Genomic DNA, 20565 nt, shown 5'->3' on the forward strand with positions numbered 1-20565 from the left:
TGACTTTAAACTCACTTGCCTCATTGTGTGTGTGTGTGTGTGTGTGTGTGTGTGTGTGTGTGTGTGTATATATATATATATATATATATATATATATATATATATATATATATATATATATATATATATATATATATATATATATGATTGCTCTGAGCTGCAGTTTATCTGATGATATTCTTGTAGAAATATAAATATCTCTTACTCTTAAATGACTCTAAACCGATTGAGCTTTTGTGCTGATTGACAGTTTAGTGAAGAGTTTTTAAATTGCAGTTTTTCCTATATATAATCCTTCATAGTCACCAGTGCACTGCTCTCCAGTTTATAATCTCCTGTTTAAACCCTTATAGATAAAAAAGGTAATTTCTCTAACCTCAATCCCTGCATGCATTTAATATGTTGGTTTTCAGTTTCCACCTTCTCCTGATTTGATGGTGAGTCAGTCTGCTTTAGAGTGAACACCATGAATATCTTTCATTCATCCGGATCCAATATTTAATAGCTGGAAGCACTGACATGCTCAAATCCTCTTTAACGCCACCTGACCCACCAGATGGTGCAGCGTTTGAACACATACAGTGTCAAAATATTGCATCAAATCCACAGAAATGTATCTAAAGATACTTTCAGCGGTGAAAAATACATTTCTTCACTTTCTCTCTGCACTTGAGTGCAATTCTGAGATACTTGTACTCGAGTATTTTTATACTTTGCTACTTTACATCCCATAATTCAGTGGGAAATAATGCACTTTTTATTCCTCTATATGTGTATATATTTCAGATGTACAAGGACAGTAGCTGTTAGTGTGTGTGTACAATGCTGCACAATAGATCTTGGATATGGGTGAAAAGTGAGATTAGAAAAAAAAAACAATAACATAATCAAGACTAAAGTAAAGCTTGGCCTGCATACAGCTGAAGCTGACAATGTTGAGGTTTCTGAGATTATTTTCTTTGACATTTGTTGATTTATTTTATCGTGAGAGAATCAGGCAAGACAAGCAAGAGAGAAGAGATGACGTGCAGCAAAGGGTTGGCCTCAGTGAGGATTCGGTCGTTATGGTGAACAGATGAAAGTTTAGAAGTCTTGAGATGTCCCCATTGCAATCCTGAGACAAGTTTCCCAAGATATACGGCAGAGAGTACGATTACAGACTTGTTGTGTTGTTGTAATAAATTAATTCTGACCTGCAGGTTAATTGATTTGACGACAGGGTCACATGAGGAGGTCAAGCAGTTTTAATCTGGAGATGTCGGCTAAACTGTAATCTCTGCCGCCTTTATTTAACCTCAGCCAAAGCGGTCAGAGGGTTTACGAGTGTGTGAATGCATAAGGGTGTGTGTGGGCATGCAAATCATATATTTATGGAGTGTCTGTGCCTACACATGTACTGTAGGTGTGATAGTAATTGTGTCTGAAAAAAGACACTGGTGGAGAGGGGAACAAAAGTCAAACTGTGTGTTTGGTCTGGTTCTTTTATATTTGTTCCGAGAAAAGTATAAGACCGGAAAGTGAGGACGTTCTTCACATGGCCGTCTTTAGGACTTTGACTTAGTAAATAGGGTAAGAATTAACACAACTAGGAAGTCTTTTATGTCAATTAAAGTCTTGAATGGTAAGAAAGTATGCGTTAGCTAAGGATGCGTGAATTTTTCTAATCCAGGCAGACAAGAGTTCACACAGTCATTCATCAAACCAAGTAATCTACTTTCCACACACACACACACACACACACACACACACACACACACACACACTTGACCAGATGAAGCAGCTCCATCCTGAAGAAGCGTGTAACACTTGTCTCAAGCGACGACGCAAGTTGTTCTGTCAACCTCGGTTACTTTCCTCAGTCGTCTTCATCAGGAAGCAGCTGCTTTGTTATCTGAAGCTAATTAGTTTATATGCAATTGCAGCGTTGTGTATTAGCATCGCAGTGTTTACAGACCTGGCGCTGAACAGGGATCAGCCTGAAATATTGTGTGAGCACGGAGAGCGTTGATAGAGAGGCGATGGGCTCCTTAAAAACTGGGAAATCGCCGTAAGCTCTGGTTCTGTAGCACTGAGAGTGAAACACATCCAACCTTTGATAACTTCTACCTCTTGTTCATGGACTGTAGCGGTTGAATGCACTTCCTGTCAGTCACATTTGGTAAAGCTTTCTGCCAAGTATACAATGCATTGTGAAAACACGGAGAAGTCTACTGTCATGCTAGCATTTCTGTGAGCATCTACTTAGGGTGGTGCTGAGAGCTAAATGCTAATATCGGCATACAAACATGCTCACACTGAAGATGGTAGCATGTGTTTAGCCGTTATAACGTTTAGCACGTTCACCATCTTAGTCACGAACGTCAGCATGCCAGCATGAGCTAACTAGCATGCTAGCATTCTGGCATGGCTCAATGGATGCAAATGTCTGTCGGCTCACATCTTTTGTTCCGACTGAAACATCTTAATAAGTATCAGACATGACATCGTGTGCATATATGTGTGCTTCCCAAAGGATGAATCCTACTGACTTTTGTGCTCCCCTGATTTTTCTTTCAACGTCACCAGGTCAAACGTTCAAAGTGACCAATCAAATACCCGCAAACCTTACCTGAAAAGTGCTTATTCACGCTTGTTAGCGTGCTAGCACGCCGCTATGGCTGTCGACTCCAAGTCTCGCTCCTTGAAACATCGCTCAAACTGTTAATTGTTGGCTAATTGTTTTAGGCCTATTTAATGAACATGTTGCCTATTAAGTACTTGATTCTGTAAATGTTACTGTAAAATTCATAAAGGTGAAGCGTTGGCTCATTTATCTCCCTCTCTTTCTAACAGGGCCTTGTACACATATGAGGATGACAGCAATGATTTGAAGTTGGCATCATCAGGAGGTAAGTGTGTCCTTTTTTTTGTCAGCAATCCATTACATGAATTTAATCCCTCCCGAATGGGACGTCATGCCGTTCTGATTATTTTTATGTCATAACCAACATGGCTGCATGAGCATGTTAACATCATGTGTGGAGATGTTTGTAATTTGCTGCCGCCGAACTACTTTGATGAGCTCTGCAGGTTCTGATGTTGCTTCGGGGGGGAATCATCATGCTCTTTGTCTCCTGATTGTTTTGGAGCTGGATTCATTACTAGCACAGTTAATGACGCGCTGCATGATCATTACAGTTTAATGAGTCTCCTCTGCATTTGATGCACACACATTCAGTGTAAAAGGATCCTCCTCGTTCCTCCCTTTAATGACATCACTGTATCATGGCGGATGTGAATCTGCAAATAAACATATGAACATAACCCTGTTTCTCATGTGTGTAATCATAATTCCATAATTCGTTTACCTAATGTAGTAACTGAGACTCAAATGATGATCATTTCTCTTTATCTTACAAAGATGGCTTTTGTGTGAGTGGTAATTTACACCCTGGAGCACACACAATGGAGGGAAATCTAATAAAGAGATTTATCAACGCAGTTAGAGTGTAAAAAATGGAAGTAATATGTTTCGAAGGACAAGAAACTGATAAATATAACCAATGACTGGGATGTGTAAATAGATACATCCACAATAAAGTTTAGGATTTCTGCACAAACTTGAACCTAATAGCTAAGTAACAACAGTAGTAGTGACAAACTTACTACTAAAAAACCCTCTAATGTATAAATTAATGTATTTTTCTGCCTCCTCTGACGGTCAGAAAGCACTAAAAGACAAACTAACACATTGTTCGAGACGCGTCTCGTGGTCTAACTTTGATGCACTTTTGATGAAGCCCGCGTCTTATTCTGTGAGTCTAATGTAATCATCTGCCCATAATTCACGAATATAAATAAAGACCGCTGATCACATGAGAGGAGTGAACTGGAGCTACTACAGAGAAGTGTGTGCATCGCTAATGTCGGAGAGCTGCACGATGAAGAGTCGCTTCTGCCAACAGTAGTGTGAGTTTCCTTCATGTCGGCAGCTTCTCCAGAGAGAAAGAGAGAGAGAGACGTGAATATTTCAGCAGCCGCGGAGTGGAAACGCAGTTTGCTCATCCGCGCCGTAACCCCTCGGAGGGATATATCTGCCTCTTCAGATCTCGGAAACCAGCGGAGCACAGTCATGTTTTGTGTGTTTGTCTGTGGGGTGTTTACAAATGTGTGCGTAGACGTCTCCGAAAGCTACACCGAGATGCAGGAGGCGGGCTCGTAATGGAAGGCATAAAACTAGCAGCCTGTAACACAACGCCGCTGATCCTTGAAATGTAAAGGTCATGCATTCAAAACACTACTTAAAGGTGCTGCATTTAAAACTGCAAACATTAATATTAATATTAACTGATAGCGTTGCCATGTTGAGAACTATCTACTAGATGTGCTCTGAATTTCAAATGTAGGTAAAAGTATCGTAAGAAGACGTTTGGCCCCTCCCAAAGTCGATATATTATGATGTATATACAGTGTAATAGGATTATTGTTCTTATTATGTTATCATTATTACAGTGTGAACTGGTTTCAAGACCTTTACATAGCCTACTCAGGCATTTAAAATATGTCACATATCTATTTTAACTAGCATTTTAATGCAAAATGTTAATCCACAAGTAAGCACTTTGGTGGCTGTTAAATAAAAACATTGGAGGAAGAGTTTGAAGTAGCATAAGAAAGGAAATAGTCAAATAGATTTAAGTTTTACAGAACTTTCTCAAGCCTAAAAATGCAACACAACACCAAAAAAAAAGGGTAATTCTTTGATGCGTAAGGCAAGTCAGCTTGACTTAAACATGGCTTTCTTAATGTAAAACACAGCCTAGAAAAATGAATCCACAGATATACATTATGTATTATTAAACACGTGGGTGCAGGTTCAAAACAATAATGCTTTTAGAGTGTTGTGCATTCCTGACAAGGTGAATATTCTGTGATCTCCGATTGCTTTTTTTCCACGAGTTGAGTTGTGAATATTCTACCAGTTTGTGTATTTACACAAGAGCTTCTTCCTGGTAGAGGTCAGTGTAACAGAAACATTAACGACGGAGTAACGCCTCCCCTTGCCTCTGCGGTGCAGGAGGAGGTCTGGCAGAGATCACGCTGACCTTCGACAGCGCCCGGGTGATGTACGGCTTCTGCAGCCTGAAGGAGCCCACCGCCACGCTGCCACGATACATCCTCATCAACTGGGTGAGTCGCCGGGTCAGAGGAGAGGGGGAGGGGCGGTGCATGACGCTACACTAAACACTGCAGGCAACACACACACACACACGCACAACACAGCACCATCATCAAGGGTCACAGCACATTTTTAATGTAACTGTTTGTGTAACAGGGACACGCCATGTCTCCGACGAGAACGACCTGAATCCAGGTTCTGGCCGCTCCGCTGCTGAGGCTGCAGATTTGTGATTAAAGCACTCAGTGTTCGCTTTATTAGGCGTCAGGATACATCCTCTTGGTTTGCTGTTGAGGCTACTTTCATGCCTTTTGTTGTTCTTGACAATGCGATGGAAGGTTAAATTCTTTTTTTTTTGAAATTATTTTAGCGTTGTTGTACCTCCCACAGTGGAGACACAACATCAGCGTGAACATTGTGAACTTTGTCCAGGTGTAATGTATTTAGTTGCATCAGATTGCACTGGTGTACCTAATAAAGTGGCCACGCTGATGTCGCCACAAACAAGCAAAGAGAATAGTCGCTCCTCCAATTTGGACACTGGCTCCACTTGCAGGCCGTGACGGTTACAACACCGTTTTTTCAGGTTTTACATTGAACACATACAAAGATCATGTGTTTAGATGATTCACATCATTGTTTGATTTATCTGATGCTGCAAACTTAAATAAAACCTGAAACGAGGGAAAAATACATACTGACAGTCATTTGACAATATTACTGTCGTTGGCTCGAAGTTTGACAACTTTAAAACTCTCAAGAGACATAAACAACAAAACCTGTTGAACTGCTTTCATTTTCATAACAGCAATACAATGAGAAAATATAACTAGCTGGCCCTAAAGTAAAAAAAAAAAAGTTCTCTGTCTTTTACGTTCAAGCTCATAAGTTTTAATAAAAGCACAGATATTAGCTTTTATGTCGCTGTGAGTGATGCATGGGAAGGTTTTAAAGTATATTTTTACCTAGAGCATGCATAGAGAATCAGGAAACTTTGCAGATTGAACTATATTTACTCAGTGCTCACTTCTACAGTGGGAATATGAATGATTATGTTCCTGCTCGCTGTGTTTAACGGGAATAATCAGCAACTTTAAAGTCAGTTTTAACAAATCAGATTGATATTTGTGTGTCAAAAAAAAAAAGACTGAAGCTCGTCTGACTCAATTAAAGTCACACCGAGACTTCAGATCAAAAGACAAAACCATTGGACCAGGTGTGATAGGTGTCTCCTAGATGTTGTGTTTGGCGAGCACAGACGGCGTCTCGTGAGGTGGCTTCACCACCTCCAGTTCGCCAAACGGACAAATGCAACAGATCCGGAGACGCGAGTCCACCAATGAATTCATGACGTAAAGGCAACGTAACCCGAGGAAACTAATCGCTTGTGATGCCGGAGCTCATTTAACCGCACTGAGGATCCAACAGAGTGTGTTCACAGCATTTAAACACAGTCTGAGTTCATCGGAGAGCCGCGAGATGAATGTTTTCCTCCCTCAACCTGACAACAGCGGGAGCGCCCCGAGCGGCTCCATCTGCGTAATGAGAGAGCGCAGAGAGGAGGAGGGAGGAAGTGAAAAGAGAAGGAGAAAGGAAAGGGGAAAAGAGAAGGAGAGACGTGGAATCAAGCAATCTGCTCTCAGAGAAACTAAGTTTATTCACGACTAATTTGTTTTGCCCGTTACACTTAATTGCGGTGAGGATTATGTTCACAAGCGATGCTTTTCCACATCAAAGTATCCTTTAAATCACGTCTTCATAGTTCAAATTTGCGATACCAAGTAGATTTTACAATAAACGTAATAAAAGGGGAATGAAAGTCTCAAGTGATCTGCATGATGTTGTTTACTGATAAAATATTTAATTTATTTTCCGACAATATTGTCATCTCCATCGCCCCATTCGAGCTGGGTGTTGTTCTCCGGGGGGACGTGGGTGTGAAGCACATCTCGTTGTTAATCAGCTCGGTGTGAAATTTGACTTTTGGGTGAAAGTGGAGGATGTAGAATTGTCTTCGGATGATTTGATCTGATTGATGGAAAAACAAATTAACACCAATATTTATATATTGGGAAACAAATACGACTTTTTTTAATGCATTCAAACTTCTTCAGTTTCTCGGTTTCTACAACATGAAACTCAACAGGGAGGTCATTGGCCCGACAAACTGTGACGCTCTAGAAACAGTCGCGTCACAATCAGCTTTTGATTGTATTTTTAAAATAAAAAAGTAAAAAGTGTTACTCAGTTTTCAGATTTACTTGTGTCACAAAACTACTCGGTTGGGCTTCGGAAAACATTGTGGTTTGGTTTAAAATAAGTACGCTTGTTCTGTCGAATAAGTATTTTAATAATGATAATAATACATTTCATTTGTATTGTGCTCTACAAGGTACTCAAGGCAATAAACATGGTAAAAAAAACACACAATAGAAGCAACAACAATACAAACAAGAGAGATGACATCACAGTAAGAATCCAAACAAAAACATAGTGAACTAGCATCACAGCTTAAAAGACGATTCAAACAAACAAAATAAATGTTGCAACAAGACTGTAGAATAAATACGTGAGTGCCGTTATAGTTAAGTACACATACACAACACAACTACAGTTTAATAAGTCAACGATGGACCCAAACAGAGGTCTCCTGGGTGAAAGTCTGTATTTGTTTGTCAGATCCAGCCTCCACTCCAACAGACTACACAGACGTCCACACACTTCACGCTCCAGCGGCTTCTCTGAGCGTCTCCTCGTGGACTGGATGTCCTTACTTGAGATAGTTCAAAGCTTTCTGCGTCTCTTGAAGGCCACTGACCACCTACTTGAGGAGGTGCGAGTGAGAACAGGTTGACCTCCTCCACCTCCTCCCACGACCTGCTTGCTGTGCGGCAATGCGGCAATGCTCAGGCTTTGGACAACATGTTGCCCGTAAACTTGAACCCAGCAGCAATTACATTTCCCACCAATACATGTTTTTCAAAACCACTTGAAAAGCCATCCGAGAATGTGTGTGGAGGTGATGAGGGTGGATGATCACGCGCCACTGTGGGCTTTTTTGAAATATTAAACCATGTCTTAATCTTAAGCTGTTCGACATGGCCTAAAGATAACTATACGACGGTGTAATCATGCTTCTGTTGTCGTGAGCGAAAACAGTAGAAAAAACAAAAGCAATAAGAACAATTTATGTTCACGAAAAACGATTCATCATGTCGATAAAACGATGTGCAAAAAGGTGGAACATACACGCAGCATTTCAAGGAGACGGGGTTGAATGAAAGAAGGAGGGAAAGCAATGGAGGGATAATTGCAGTGTCGAAAAAGGGAAATAAAGCGACATGGTTGCTACGTTGCGATGGACTCGGAGCTGAAATGGGCCCCGATATATCGGCACAAAAACGTCCAGAAATAATCCATAAAACACACCCAACATTGCCGAAACGTACGGCATCGCAGTCGTCGTCACCCTGCGAAACTCATCCTCGTTATCTCCCTCACTTCCTCCTTTTCAAGCAGACGCACGCAGACGAGCCCACGGACGGATAAAGTGGATAAATACTGATATTGAGAGATAAATTGCCACGAGTGTCTTTCTCTCTGTAATTGCCGCTTGTTGCGTCTGTATTGTGTTGGTCTGAATGAGCTGTGATTACTGAGAATGACATCCGGGGCCTTTCGTGGTAATGTAAGCGCTTAAATGAGCCGACAAAAAGGCCCCCGATGAGGCCAGAACGAGGGGAACAAACACAGACGGCAAAGCAGAAAAGAAACACATGCCGTTTCCTGGTGTCTTGCTTTGAGGTCACCATCTTCTCCTCTTCCCTCTCAGGTCGGGGAAGACGTGCCGGACGCCAGGAAGTGTGCCTGTGCCAGCCACGTGGCCACGATCGCAGACTTCTTACAGGTCAGACCCTCCATGGTACTGAAACATATCCCTCAAGGAAATTTCCTTCTTTCTTCCTTTGTGTGTTTCATCCTCTTGTTTCTCGATATGAATGATGGGTTTCAGAGCGCAGTGGTTGACTCCTTGTGTCTGACTGGGCCTTCAGAGTGCTAAGAGGGAGGGAAAAAAGAAAAAGAAACGTGACAGTTTATGCCAAATATTCACACAAGAGCACGTGATGATTAATTAAAGTATGTTGTGCTCTACGTCCTGTGTCACCTCATGGTTTTTGAGGTTGAACTTCATTCTGTAGTCAAGTTCAGTCGGACAGATTTCCACGGCACAACTCTTCTTTTTTGCATTTCTTCATATTTAAATCTTCCAGTGACGTTCATTATTATAATTTCCAAGCCTTTATTTAACCACGTGAGCCTCATTTAGATGATAAAACCTCTTCACCCAGAGAGCTCTGGCCCGAGACATCGGCGTTACGCTGATGAAATAGGTGTTGGAATAAAACTAGGGCAGCAGTGCCTTCGTAATGTACCGTCAGTGTCAAACTCAAACGTCACGCGCTTGACTCCAGAAACCGGGTTACTACTGGAAATGATCTAATGCAGCAGATCTCAATTGATATAATCTGTTTCCTAATCTGCTTTATTTCTGTGTCACACACATAATGTGTTCATATTCATCTGTTTTCAATCAACTCTCTGTGGGATAAGAAGCTACAGCGCGTGAAACCTGGAGGAGGATCAAGTGTGTGTGTGTGTGTGTGTGTGTGTGTGTGTGTGTGTGTGTGTGTGTGTGTGTGTGTGTGTGTGTGTTACAGTGCATGACTAATAACAATTCTTTTTTAAGGTAAGCTCTCTGTGCTAAAAGTTCCTAGTTGAATGACAATCCTCTCACCCACTGAGTGTGTGTTTGTGTGTGTGTGTGTGTGTGTGTGTGTGTGTGTGTGTGTGTGTGTGTGTGTGTATTCACACACGTAAACCTGAGTGTGTGCATGTTGTAGTGTCATTTTTCTAAGTGGTCGTTCTCGCTCCCACACAGCATTGACTTCATTATGTCGACGAGGCTTTCAATGGCCCTCACACACACACACACACACACACACACACACACACACACACACACACACACAGTTACAAACGTCTTTATTAACACCAGTATACACCACTATATTGATTTATATTACTCTACAATCTACTCTACAAGCCATTCTGTCATATAAAATAAATAGAATAAAATCTAGTAAGACTCTTGCATTGAAAAAAAGTCTCAAGTTAGAGTTGATTAATCAATTAAATATTATATTCTGATACAGTATTGATGAAACAACATATAAATATACATATATTGTAAAATATAAATATGGATAATAAGGAAATCTCTCTCTCTCTCTCTCTCTCTCTCTCTCTCTCTCTCTCTCTCTCTCTCAGGGCGTGGAGGTCACCATCAACGCCAGCAGTCTGGAAGACATCGACCCGTCAGCCATCGGGCAGCGGCTGACCAACGGGACGGCGGTGGTGGCGAGTCCGGTCATGAGCCGCCTGAGGACCCGAGAGGAAGAGCACAAGGACGTGGTACGAGGGGCGAGCGAGTGGAGCACGTGTGTGTGTGTGTGTGTGTGTGTGTGTGTGTCTGTTTTAGGTGCAACTCAAAAGGACAGCCCGCTCTCAGCCTGCACATGTGTGTTTGGATCAACTAAGATTGATTCGTCTCGTCAGTCAGATACTATAAGGTTGTGAAGAAGAGCCTTTATAATGACTTCATTACGTTAGAATGACCTCATACATCGTGTTATTCACCAACCTCTTTGTGTCAAATTATCACCTCTAACGTTTCCTTTAGGGAATGAACAGGACTGGTATGAAAGTGGACAATTTTAAAAAACTAACTAAAATCTGAAAGAGTAGTTACAGCTTGTCAGTTGACGCTTGTTGTCAGCTCAGTGCTGCTGCCTGAAGTTTAAAAAAAGAGCTGAATGTGCTGTTACGCTCTTCATCATCTACATACAAGAAGAAGAAGGTGAAGGTGAAGGTGAAGGTGACGCATTATGTAGATTCCACACAGCATTTGAAGTAGTTGTAATGAAAGAGCTGGTGAATAGTGAACAAAGTATCTCTCTCTCTCTCTCTCTCTCTCTCTCTCTCTCTCTCTCCCTCTCTCTCTCTCCTGATGCAGGGCACAGTGTACGAGAAGACCAACGCAGAAGTGGAAATGAAGAAGATCAATAGAGAGGAGTTTTGGGAGCAGGCCAAGGTAGGCGGGAAGGGAAGAGGAGAGGAGGAAATGATGACGGGAAGGATAAGAAACCGTTGAATCATGCATCAGTCGTAAACTAAAACAACAAAATACTAATTCTGGTGGACTTGGGTTCATCTAAGTATCATTTCTATCAGTCGTGACAACATTGAACTCACCTGGACTTCATTTAGAGGTCAAAGTGAAGGTGATCGTGCACGACGGAGTTTCTCCACTTTGGTTTATAGACTGTGATATTTCTAAGGACAAGTGTAAATACTAGGGAAACAGTGTTCAGCTAACTTTCATGAAGATACATTAACCAGGAGTTGATCCTCAATAGCTGAGTTTAAACTAGAGGACTAGTTTCATTTTGGGGGGGAAATAAAAGCGTGTTTCCTTTCTTGCAGAAACCTAGATGAGAAGGTTGTGTATCACTGTCAGACATGAGTGTGTATCAGAAATGTCACAGTGTCCGAGTGTTAAAGGTAGCGTGAATCCCAGTTGTGTTCGGAGGAGGTAAAGTGGAAGTGAAGAAGGAAGTCAAACATGGCCGCGTCCCCCGGCTGTGTTCCCTTCAGCGAGCTTCAGTCTGGATTGTAAAGTGCTCGAAGGGCTCGATGGATCCGGCCTTCACGGCGCCGAGTGAAAACGAGACCAAACGCGCTGCCCAAGTTGTCGGCCGACGGGCGACAAACTGACGGTACGTTCTCCTTTTGCTGCCTTTTTGCTCTGCAGCGTGAGGAGGAGGTGAGGAAGGAGGAGGAGAAGAAGAAGGTGGCGGAGGAGCGGCAGCGCTTCGAGGAGGAGCGAATGGAGCTGGAGAGGAAAGAGCAGGAGAGCCGAGAGCTGAGGTACCGCGAGAGGGAGCAGCAGATCGAGGAGCACAGGTGAGGAGCAGGCGGCATCGCAGTGGAGGACGTCAGGGAAAACATCTGCAGAGGAGGCAGGAAGATGAGAAGCAGCGTCTCAATGATACAAATGATTGATTTATTACAGTTTGCATGTCGCCGCGTGGGTCTTGCACGCTCATGAAGTTTTGTTTTGACTCATGAAATGTTTCCAAACTAGGAAAAGAATAAATGATCCCACGGTGAAAAAAATGTATTCAAACGGATCCTGATTGTCAAACTAAACTTATATATTAATTGTTATTCCATTTTATATCTATAATTATTTATATGTTATTTGCAAAGTTGTTTTATTTCCCCATTTTTTGGGGGGCCGAGTATGTTTTTTTAGAGAGTAAAAACTCTTTTTTTTTTTAACATATGTATACATATATTTATTAGTAGAAAAACACTATAAAAATCTCTAAAAACAATAAAGTTCTTAATGCGTAAACCTCCCAGATTGATCCATATCATCCAAACCTGTGATACTAGTTTTGTATTGTGTTTCTCACTATTGTCATCTTTCTAATATTATTGCTGTTTCTATTGTTTGTCTTTACCATGTAAAGTGCCTACAAATAACACATATTATTACTATTATTATATCCGGGAAATGGGACGCTGGTTTGGGTTTGCCGTTAAAATATTGTGTATTTCCCAGGTCTCAGTGTGTGTAAAGTGTCGTCTAATCTGTGTGTTTGCGTGTGTGTGTGAGCAGGAAGAAGTTGCTGGAGGAGGAAGAGGCCAAAGAGAGGTTGCAGAGCCAGACCACCATGGTGAGTTTCTGTCGTTTGAAATCTCTGCTGCTGGTCACAGATGATGAAATCACACGTCTCTTCCTCCTGGAGACTCGCTTCATCCCGCGAGATGTGTTCAGGCTCCTTGTTTGCATGTGTTTTCTTTTTCCTAGGCTTCAGTTCTTTCCGTTTCTGCTCCTTCTTCCCATCAAAGCGTCATCTTTCCTTCCCAAAAGGCCGTGAGGACGAGGTTCAACGCCTCTGGTTTTTGTCACGCAGAAATGAAAGCAATTTGTGCGACAGCGGGGTTTCTATCTGAAGGGAGTGATTATATACGCCGCTTGTGATTTACCAAAATGTCAAATCTGGTAATGAGAGTGTATTCAGTCCTCCAGTGTGTGTGTGTGTGTGTGTGTGTGTGTGTGTGTGTGTGTGGTTTATTTCTCTCATCTCGCAATCAGCCGCCAGCTGGGATATTTCAGCTAATCTTCTGAACATCTTGATCTCCGTCCTTGTAGCGCGGAGCGGCTACGATGCCTTGCTCAAGGGAACTTTTAGGCGTTACTGGTTTACCACCAGCAGGCTGCCGATGACAGGGCCGTGTGTGATGCTGCACAACCCATGTGTTCTGGCTCATGACACATTACACTGTTTGTCCAAAGATTTAGATCCATACGCAACTTTTTTTTGCGGAATTTGTTGGAGAAGACGCGGCGCCGCTCGATCGGTGGAGGTTTTATAAAAAGAGAAATGTGTGGCTGCTTCTATATCTGCAAGACTTTAAAAGCATTTACACAACTTGAAAATACACAAAATAAAAGACTTTCTTCCCCTGCTATAGGCTTAAATCCTTAAAATGTTTGTTTTGCAGCTATTTTATTTGTTCTCTTGCATCTTGTCTTCTTCCTCTGCAGGCAGCGAACCCGAGCCTGGACGACCTCAACCTGGACAAGAAGGAGACCGAGGTAGAGGTGAGTGATGTCGCTCTCATGAAGTATATACTATATACAGTATATACTATATACTGTAGATTTAAACATTACCATATTGTTCATTCAGCTATTAAGCTTTTAAGATTGAATGTCAGTTCAAATGTTGAGGACCAAGATTAGATGAGACAACTTTATTAATCCCCAGTGAGGAAACTCATTTGTCACCAAAAGTCATCCAGACAATAATAAACTCAGCCAGACAACAACAGACAAAGTTCACAGTGAGCAGCAGACCAGAGACACATTCAAAAGAACAAACAACACCGTATGAAACATGTCACATGACCCCCAAAGATGCTAAATCCAAAAACCACAACTAAAAGCGAGCGAAGATGACTTTGTTTTAATTGTGTTCCTCCCTTTCCATGCTGGATGAAGCTCAATGAATCCTTTATACATGTTTCTTTCTTGGTTTCATTTGCTCTGCAACCTCTGAGCAACAGGCCCTTCGCTCCGCTGCACAGTCTTTATGCCTCCGTGTGTTTGCAGGAGGCCAAGGCCATCATCGCCCAGCGGTCAGAAAACCCGCGAGAGTTTTTCAAGCTGAAGGAGAGAGCCATGACCATCAGCGTCGACACCTCACCCGTCTCCATCCACAGGACCGGTAAACAGCTCACAACTCTCCTCTCAGCTGGCGTCGAAGCGAGTTTATTCTTGTGCAAAACTTGGAGAGAGCGATTGAGACGACACGCACGGCCTTTTGGAGCCCAGACAACGGAGTGAAAGAGTAGAGCGCTTTCTAAAAATGGTTTCCCGCCGCTGAAGAACTAAATCATACAGATACGAACCTTTGTGCTCATCTTTCCATCGATAGTCTTAATAACTCTGTGAACTGAACTATATTTAAGTCTTTCAGTACATTTACTTAATAATGTGCTTAATTAAAGTACAGTTATGTTTACATGGCATTCAAGTATTTCCATTTTACGGTACTTTATAGTTCTACTTCAATATATTTCAGATGAAAATACTATATTCTTTAATTTACTATATTTTAGTTTATTTACTCATGGTATTCTTACATTGTGCAGTACTAAACTACTAAAATAACACTTTAAAATATATATTTTTTACTTATTATATTCATCAGTGATACAAACAATAGTATAATATTTTAGAATAATACAACAGTCTGAAAGTACTGCATGATGAGTACTTTTCTTTTCATACATTTTACTGATAATACTTTTGAAACAGGACTTTTACTTCTTTTACTTATTTTTAGGCTGTGATAGTTCTTCTTCCACCACTGGGTACAACTTGCACTGGTGGTTGTGATGGTTCACGGCATCCGAATCATCCAGTGTCGAGTTCAACATGTTGTTCATCTCCTCAGCTGCAGGTTCCTTCCTGTCGTTTTCAGAGATGCACTCTGAAAAAAAAAGAAGCTTTTGTAGAAGAAAGAGGAAAAGGACAATCTCTCTCCCATCATGTGCGATGGCTGCTGTTGATCCTTGGAGCTCACTCGGGCCCCTTGAGCTTTTGTTTCTATGTCATTTACATTTTAATTTGCATCGTTGTGTGTTGTTTGTGTGCAGCGCTCGTGTTCTGTGACACAGGGTCAAACCCTCAGTGGCGAGGATTTAATATCCACTGGGGAACATGTCTCCCTCACTTTTTATTATATATTCCACCCTACTTTTACAGTTTCACGTGGATCTCACTGAAATCCCTCCGGTGTGTCTTTCTGAGAAGAGAGGAATTGCTTAAATTATTTATACTCGTTCATTTGTGTGTGTCGGTCTGCAGAGACGACTCAGGGCTGACATACCTCTTTTTTGTGCATGTTTTTTGGTAACTAAATTAAAGTTTTGTATTTTGATTTGAATAATATTGATGTTATTTCATGTTGAGCCGGTATTTCTTCAAAGCACGATAACCAAGTTCATCGTCATGTGTTTATTTCCAATAAGCAGGCGATTCATGTCGTTTTCAGTGGCTTGAAAAACAAGCTTTTCTTCTCTGGGATTCATTATTCTGGAACGTAAACCTTCTGCTTCAAAAGGAACTACAAAGTGCGCCAGCATTTAATTTCTGCCTAACTGCATGCTGGGTACAGCTACAGTTGGTTAAAGTCTCACTAACCACTTTTCTCTCTCTCTCTCTCTCTCTCTCTCTCTTTCCTTCTTTCTTTTTTTTCATTGCGGGTTTTCTTCTTCCACCCCTGTATTCATTTGACCTCACACTTGTGTTCACCATCTTCATTCCTTCTTTCTCATTTCATTCACTCCTTCATTTATTCATCCCCCCACTCCTCCCATCTTTGATTTCTCCATTGTTTGGATATTTCGTGTGACAACCCTCTGGCACCTCTCTCTTTCTTCTTCATGGGCTTTTTTCCACGGGACTCTCTGCCTTTTTTCCCCCCCCCCCACAATCCTCTCTGCTTCGTCCTTTTTTTTCCCCCCCTCTCCGGGTGAACTTCTCGTGTCTTGGCTCCTTCCTTCTACCGCCCCCCTCCCTCTCCTGCTTCTTGTCCGTCTCGTCTCACCGTCTCGTCCACGTCTTCCCCCTCGCCTCTCTGTCCCGGTGCGTCGCTTTCGTGTCCCTGTCTTTGTGTGTGTTTGAATCTTCGTGTGTGTGTGTGTGTGTGTGCGCTCGCGTGTGTGTGTGTGTGTGTGTGTGGCTTTGTGTCGTCTCGACCGCCAGGCCGCTTGGACAGCCCGTTCTTGAAGCAGCAGCACAGTCCCAGCAGCCCCAGTCCGACTCCCCCGCCCCGGGGCCCGTCGCCCCTCCGCACCCCGCCACACGCACGGACGCAGCCCGCCGCTGCAGCCGGTAGGTACAGCACATAACCGATAAACAGCAGAAGAAGAAGACAGATGGATCCCTCCCCAGACCCAAATCTTACCCAGAATCCCCCCCCCCCCCTCTTCATCCCCATGCACAGACATAGAGACCGACATGAAACTGCATGTGAATTCAAAATGTCAGAGATGCACACTACGGTTCATCGCATCTTTACGTCCACATGCATTTCCATGATTTCAGTTTTAGCTCCTCATCTTTGTAGTCCACACACACACTTTTTTCACACCCCAACCTTTAAAACCACCTCTCGACCCAACTCCCGCTGAATTTACCCCGTAACCCCCCCCCCCTCCCGATGCCCCAACACCGAATGAACACTTCCATCTCCAAATAACTTCTTTACGTTACAGTTTAAAGAAGCTCATTCTCATATTGGTAATTATCTATTTTGAAGGGTAAGTCGGTTGATATTTTATGTTTTTCTTCTTGTCAGTAAAGAAAGACTCTAAACCAACAGTGAATAGAGCTGCCAACACGTACTGTGTGTCCTGATATAGCTCCTTTCTCCGGGCTATAGAGCTCCAAACCTGTTAAACCCAATCAGCCACACTGTTTCTCAGGGTGTCATGTTCCTTCATTGCCATGAACACACACACTCACACACTCTAGTTTATTTATTATTATCACAGACAGGCCTGTCGCCAGGATTTTTTTTTTGTGATCCACTCAGGGTGGTTGTTCTTTATTTAGGTTAGTTAGATTGTTGAGTTTTGGTTGTTATATCGTCTAATCTCAACCAAGTTGTTTTATTCATTTTTTTTGCCAAAACATAAACAATCATTTTACAACATTAACCAAGTGGTTTTGTGCGTTTCTGCAAGCGTGACACGAGATATGAAACCTATTCGTGAAAAGTATTTTTTTATGCTCTGAATGCAAAAGGGAGCAATGTTGGTTTGGGTCTTTTTAATATTGATGACAACAAGAAAATTATACAAAATAAGGCCATGATTTTCCTTTAAGCGTAGATATTTCAACATCTATCAATTCCACTTGTTGTGAGTACAGTTGCAGTCGGAGCAATAGTAGTTTACAAGCTTATCAAACACACAAAAACTAATATAGAGCAAAACATACACATAGTAGGAAAGTCGTAAAAAGCAACACACAAAAGACCTGCTATTGTTAGCATGGATGCTAACAGCGTCTGTACAGTGTTTGACATTAAAAACAAGCCCCTTTTAGATGTAATAATAAGCTAATAAGCAAACAGCGTTTCACTAACCATTAGATGATTCAATATCCTTAAACATTATGGCTGTAAACCATAAAGCTGTTTGTCGGTTTGTGTTATAGATGTTGAGTCTGTCGCCTTCAGATGTCGTCCAGTCAGCTGCTGCTGTTGAATTATTTTTTGTAAATGTTTTGTTTTGATGTTTGTTTTTTTCTGATTCTACATCAGCAGCAACCAGGTCCTTTTGCTTCTCACAGGGAGAAAGAGCTGTTACTTTAACTCAAGAATCTCACTGGTTTTCTATCACCTCCCTTCTCTTCTGATCCTCAATCTCATGCCTCTTCTGATCCTGGATCTGCTTCACCCCTCTGCGCACGCACACTCAAATACACACTGCTCCTGCGGCTTTAAATCCCGACCGACTGACCCAACGTGAGTGTTTGTGTGTGAATGTGACGCCGTCCAGCCGTCCGCCAGTCGCCACCGTTGTTTGTTGGCCTTTGACCGAATATGGATCTTTGCCCTTTGACCTCTGTGAAGCCGGATCTAGTTGCCATTTTGTTTAAAAAGGCCATAATGGTGATGTATGTTTTAGCCCACTAACTAAACAGCCGGCAATGTTTTTAGATGTTTTTTTTTCCTTTAAGAAACCGTCGACGTCCAAGACTTCAATTTCCAAAATATGCTGAAAAAGAAGCAGACAATCAAGAAGATATTTGGATTTAAATTTCAGCGGATTAGCAGCCGAGTGCTTATTAACAATACATATTTCCAAATTCCCTAAATTGCATCCACTGAGAAGATTTTCCCATTCTCACAACTGACGTATCGAACAAATATACTTTAATGGTCAGCTCACAACACATGAGATATTATCTCTGACCTTTTGTCCAACTGTGCAGATGGTTTGTTTGTTTTTTGTCCATGTTTTGTGATACCTTTCTCTGATATGTCTCCACACTAATATAATGAAAAGATGTTGCATTTGTCCTGGACGGAAAAAAAAGGAGAAACAAACTATCTGCATCTACGTTGGAATATGTGTCGTTTTAGGTGTATTCACACTTTAAAAACGTATGAAATGCTCTGAAACATGAACAACAATCCTGTAGCTACTGGGCAAAACCATGCACACCGCCTTCGTTATCTCCAGTGAGTGTTACTTATTGCATGTCTGTCGGCGCTGTAAAGGCAGACGTTATGCTGGGTGGGCAAAGAACCGGTTCATCCTCGACCCTCGGGACGAAGAAAGTTCTCTGTAATCCATCCTTCTTTTTAATATGAAAGGGTATCAGTCAAAGATACATTTTGTTTCCTCCACTACTTCCAGCAATTAGCCCGAGTCCCCTCAGAGTCTTAAGAGGCTTTTTGAGGTGAGCTGAACTGGAGAACCCCACCATGCAAATCCCCGCTGAGCTGGATGTGTTTTGTCATTTCAACAGGGTCACACATCTCAGGCAGCCGCTCGTTTGTTTCTCATCTGTGGCTTATTGTGTTCATGTCCTCGGAGGGGGAGGGGGGGGGGGGGTCTTGTTCTGAACAGGACGTCTGACTCCAACAAGCATGAAATCACCGAAAAACATCTGAGAGAAAGTGCCGTTTCCATCGTGGAAGTGATCCTCTAAAGACTCTCGCTGTGTCGCTGTGTTGGTGTTTGTCATATAACCAGTCGTGTGTTCCCTCGATGTGTCGTCAGCATTGTGACTGTGACTCGCCCACAATGTGTCCGTATGCATCGACGGCGCAACAATGAATGTCCGGAGGGTGTCCGATGTCCGCTCAGTGACTTGCTGCGTTGTCGTGATTGTGTCTTGTGTGTTGGTGACAACTAACCTGGAATATGCCACTGTCCTATTTACCCGATTTTTGCGATTTGCGATACTTCCTCCGTGTGTGTGTGTGACGTGTCCCGTGTGTGTTGTAGGCGCTAATTGACAAGTGTCACATGGCAATGCCCCCCGTGGTTGTTGCACTCGTCTTGCGCTTGCGATTCCGCTTCAGACGCGGTTGCCAAATCTCAAACGGTTTGGCAACGAGACGTTTGCTCTCAGCCACAAATACCACACACATAAAAGACACAGCAACGCGGCTCTTTCTCGACGAACAAGACTAATTATATCGACAGTTATCTGCAGTTATGCTAACGAGACTGTGCCTTTGGCACAATGGTACTTTGTGGCAAATGTGCTGATGTATAGCAAGTGTATTGTCAGCATTTGCTAATTAGCACCAAACAGAAAAGGAGAGCCGAGGTCGATGGAAATGTCATTAGTTTGACGGATAATTAGTCCTAAACCAATGTATGTGACGAATCAAAGCCGTCTCACCAAAGTCATTAGGATACATCCTCAGGGGAACATGCATGTCTGTGCCACACGTCATGGCAATCCATCCAATAGTTCAAGACATTTCCCACAAAGAAGCACCTCGTAGTGGCGCTAGAAGAAAAGTCAGGATCACCAAAGTATTCAGGAAACTTCTTCTGGGGACAACGAGTGTCTCTTCCAAATTTTGTCCCAATCCGTTTTGGAGATTATGAAATATTTAACTGGATATTTAAAGTCAAAGAAAATGTCAGTGTCCTGCTGGTGGCACTAGATGAGAAGTCGAGGATTCAACACTCTGGTCACCGTCGACATCTGAACCAGATTTCATGTCAATCCATTT

The 20565-nt window shown here is 42.3% G+C and overlaps 1 protein-coding gene across 5 annotated transcripts in view; it reads left to right on the forward strand.

Moving 5' to 3' along the window:
- dbn1 (drebrin 1) overlaps positions 1-20565 on the forward strand; it is a 90691-nt gene that overhangs the window by 67435 nt on the left and 2691 nt on the right. For 2 of the 5 annotated variants that reach the window (XM_068600158.1, XM_068600160.1), the window contains exons 2-11: positions 2833-2888; positions 5057-5169; positions 8991-9080; positions 10487-10630; positions 11232-11309; positions 12030-12181; positions 12903-12960; positions 13836-13892; positions 14403-14517; positions 16563-16691. In XM_068600158.1, the coding sequence (XP_068456259.1) occupies positions 2833-2888; positions 5057-5169; positions 8991-9080; positions 10487-10630; positions 11232-11309; positions 12030-12181; positions 12903-12960; positions 13836-13892; positions 14403-14517; positions 16563-16691 (992 nt within the window). The remainder of the gene's footprint in view (positions 1-2832; positions 2889-5056; positions 5170-8990; positions 9081-10486; positions 10631-11231; positions 11310-12029; positions 12182-12902; positions 12961-13835; positions 13893-14402; positions 14518-16562; positions 16692-20565) is intronic. The other 3 variants (XM_068600162.1, XM_068600161.1, XM_068600159.1) reach the window with 2 other exon arrangements.

The sequence above is a fragment of the Clinocottus analis genome, unplaced genomic scaffold (genome assembly GCF_023055335.1).
Source record: "Clinocottus analis isolate CAN_PGR_092001 unplaced genomic scaffold, fCliAna1.0.p SCAF_5, whole genome shotgun sequence".
Taxonomy (NCBI): domain Eukaryota; kingdom Metazoa; phylum Chordata; class Actinopteri; order Perciformes; family Cottidae; genus Clinocottus; species Clinocottus analis.